Here is a 2369-nt window from a genome sequence, read left to right as displayed (position 1 = left end):
TAGAGGGAACTGCTGCTTTTTCTTTCCTCATCCTTACTATCGTCATTTTTCCTCTACTTCTTTTGTATGTTTGTCACTCTCTTGTGACCTGCTATTTCCGGGGTGCCTTGATAGTCGAAGCAGACTTTGTGCTGTTGAGGCTAGAGAGGTGAGCAGAGTAAGTCTGATTCCCTGTAAGGACTTCTCTGTTGACATCCACGCCTTGGTGTTCATATGACCTTATGACCTTATGCAGTTGCGAGCGCCGTAAAACCCTCTACTAAACCTAAAAAAACAAGAGAAGGTTTCGGGTCAGCAGAGTCCTTTCGGCTTTGTCTGGTGTCTTTCCTTGTTCCTGCTACTGCGGTTTTCAAATTAGTCACCTGAAGTTGGGAAGTGAGAAACACAGTCATGAGATCTCTCCAAACAGCTGAGTGTGACAAGGGACTCATAATGTGTTCCTACAGTTGTCTTGTTTTGTCTGTCGCCTGGACCAACTTTCTGTGGCTGTGTCTTCTGGACGGACTGTGGTGTGTCTTGTAGGGCGACTCTCTTCTCCACAGAACACAAGTTGTACATGAGAAAGACAAAATGTTACTGGAATTACAACGGTTGAGGGCAAATATTATGATATAATAACAAGATATTATGATATAATAACAAGATATTTTGATATGATAGCAAGATATTATGATATAATAGCAAGATATTATGATATGATAAACTATAAAACTAGGAGACAGATATAGTTATATTGGAATAACTACAGTAAAGGAGATAGAAAGATATCTTGTTTTGTTTTGGGTTCATGAAGTGTAAGAATATTTTGTTTTCTGTCGTCAGGTCAGGACCTGGGCCCCACAGAGGAGGGAACTAGCATCTCCCGCACCTGTGCTTATAATACTGCTGCAGGTAACGCTAACTTGGTGTGGGAAGTGCAGCTGGCAGCAGTAAAAAGAACAGTAGCAACATGTGTGACACTTCAAGTACCTTACAACTGTACTGTGTCCTCGGGGTTTTCCTCCTTGGTCAACGTGACCACAGACCAGACACAGGCTACACTCACGTGGAACGCTGACACGAGGTATTTGGCTGTGTCTTGTACACAAAATGCTGGTCTGACAGGAGCTCTGATAGCCAGCTGGACTCTGGTGACTTACTGTGAGTACTGGGTGGTTATGTCAGTGCATGTGTGTATGTGTGTGTGTGTGTGTGTGTGTATGTGTGTTTGTGTGTGTGTGTATGGGGGTACGTGTGTGTGTTTGTGTGTATGTGTGTGTGTGTCTGCTTGTGTATCTGTGTGTGTTTGTGTGTGTGGATGTGTGTAGGTGTCTGTGTGTGTGTGTGTGTGTGTGTGTGTTTGTGTGTGTCACAAACATCCCCTCAGTCCGAGAGTGGTTGCTTAAAAATTGACCAGTTTTCCGGATAGATGACATTGTACCAACCCATAGTGTTTTTGTTTTAAAGCCTCGAAACCCCAACAAGCGAAAACGGAAACGAGAATCCGGTCTGTCAAGGACTCATTTATGTTTGTAAAACCATGTGTGAAAAGTCAGTGATTTCCTGTGCTTTTTATATATTTTTGTTGTTCGCTGACCAGAGATCAGTGCACATAAATACTAAGCTTGTTAATGTTATACATGTGCGCTCAAAACCATTTATCATACTTTATACCTCCCCCAACGATCACATAATATGCTTATACACACACACACAAATATAAACGCGCCTGGACTCCTCGTGTTCAGGCACAGTAGTACCTCCCGGGGCGGTGCTACTGACTGAAGTGTCTTAAGGATATTCCCAAACGGGGGACATTTCTCGTTCTAATGCACTGTAGAATTGTAAATTGGCTGATCCAACAATGTTATGCTTATAACTGTGCCTGAACTACAACAGAGAACTGCTGCTTTTTCTTTCCTAATCCTTACTATCGTCATTTTCCTCTACTTCTTTTGTATGTTTGTCACACTCTTGTGACCCGCTCTCTCCGGGGTGCCTTGATAGTAGAAGCAGACTTTGTGCTGTTAAAGCTAGAGAGATGAGCAGAGTAAGTCTGATTCGCTGTAAGGACTTCTTTGTTGACATCCACTCCTTGGCGCTCATATGACCTTATACAGTTGCGAGCGCCGTAAAACCTCTACTAAAACTAAAAAGGCACAGTAGCCCACCCTCCCCTTCCTTTCACACATATACATAAACACACAAAGCAGTGCAAACTAGCACATGCAATCTAGTTTTCCATTTGACTATCTATTAATTGCCTCTGCCTGTCTGTCTTTTTGTCGGTGTGCCCATCTCTGTCTGCCTCTCTCTCTCTGTCTCTGTCTGTCTGTCTGTCTGTCTGTCTGTCTGTCTGTCTGTCTGTCTGTCTGTCTGTCTGTCTGTCT

General features: G+C 43.3%; 1 protein-coding gene across 1 annotated transcript in view; it reads left to right on the top strand.

Moving 5' to 3' along the window:
* Nucleotides 1–868, top strand: part of LOC101857285 — a gene marked incomplete at its 3' end in the record, with an annotated part of 13939 nt that extends 13071 nt beyond the window's left edge. Inside the window, 1 exon segment of the mRNA XM_035972821.1 lies at nucleotides 823–868. Coding sequence (XP_035828714.1) covers nucleotides 823–868 — 46 coding nt within the window.
* Nucleotides 869–2369: the final 1501 nt, after the last annotated feature.

This window comes from Aplysia californica, unplaced genomic scaffold (assembly GCF_000002075.1).
Source record: "Aplysia californica isolate F4 #8 unplaced genomic scaffold, AplCal3.0 scaffold00866, whole genome shotgun sequence".
NCBI lineage: Eukaryota > Metazoa > Mollusca > Gastropoda > Aplysiida > Aplysiidae > Aplysia > Aplysia californica.
This window is presented reverse-complemented; position numbering and strand designations above follow the sequence as displayed.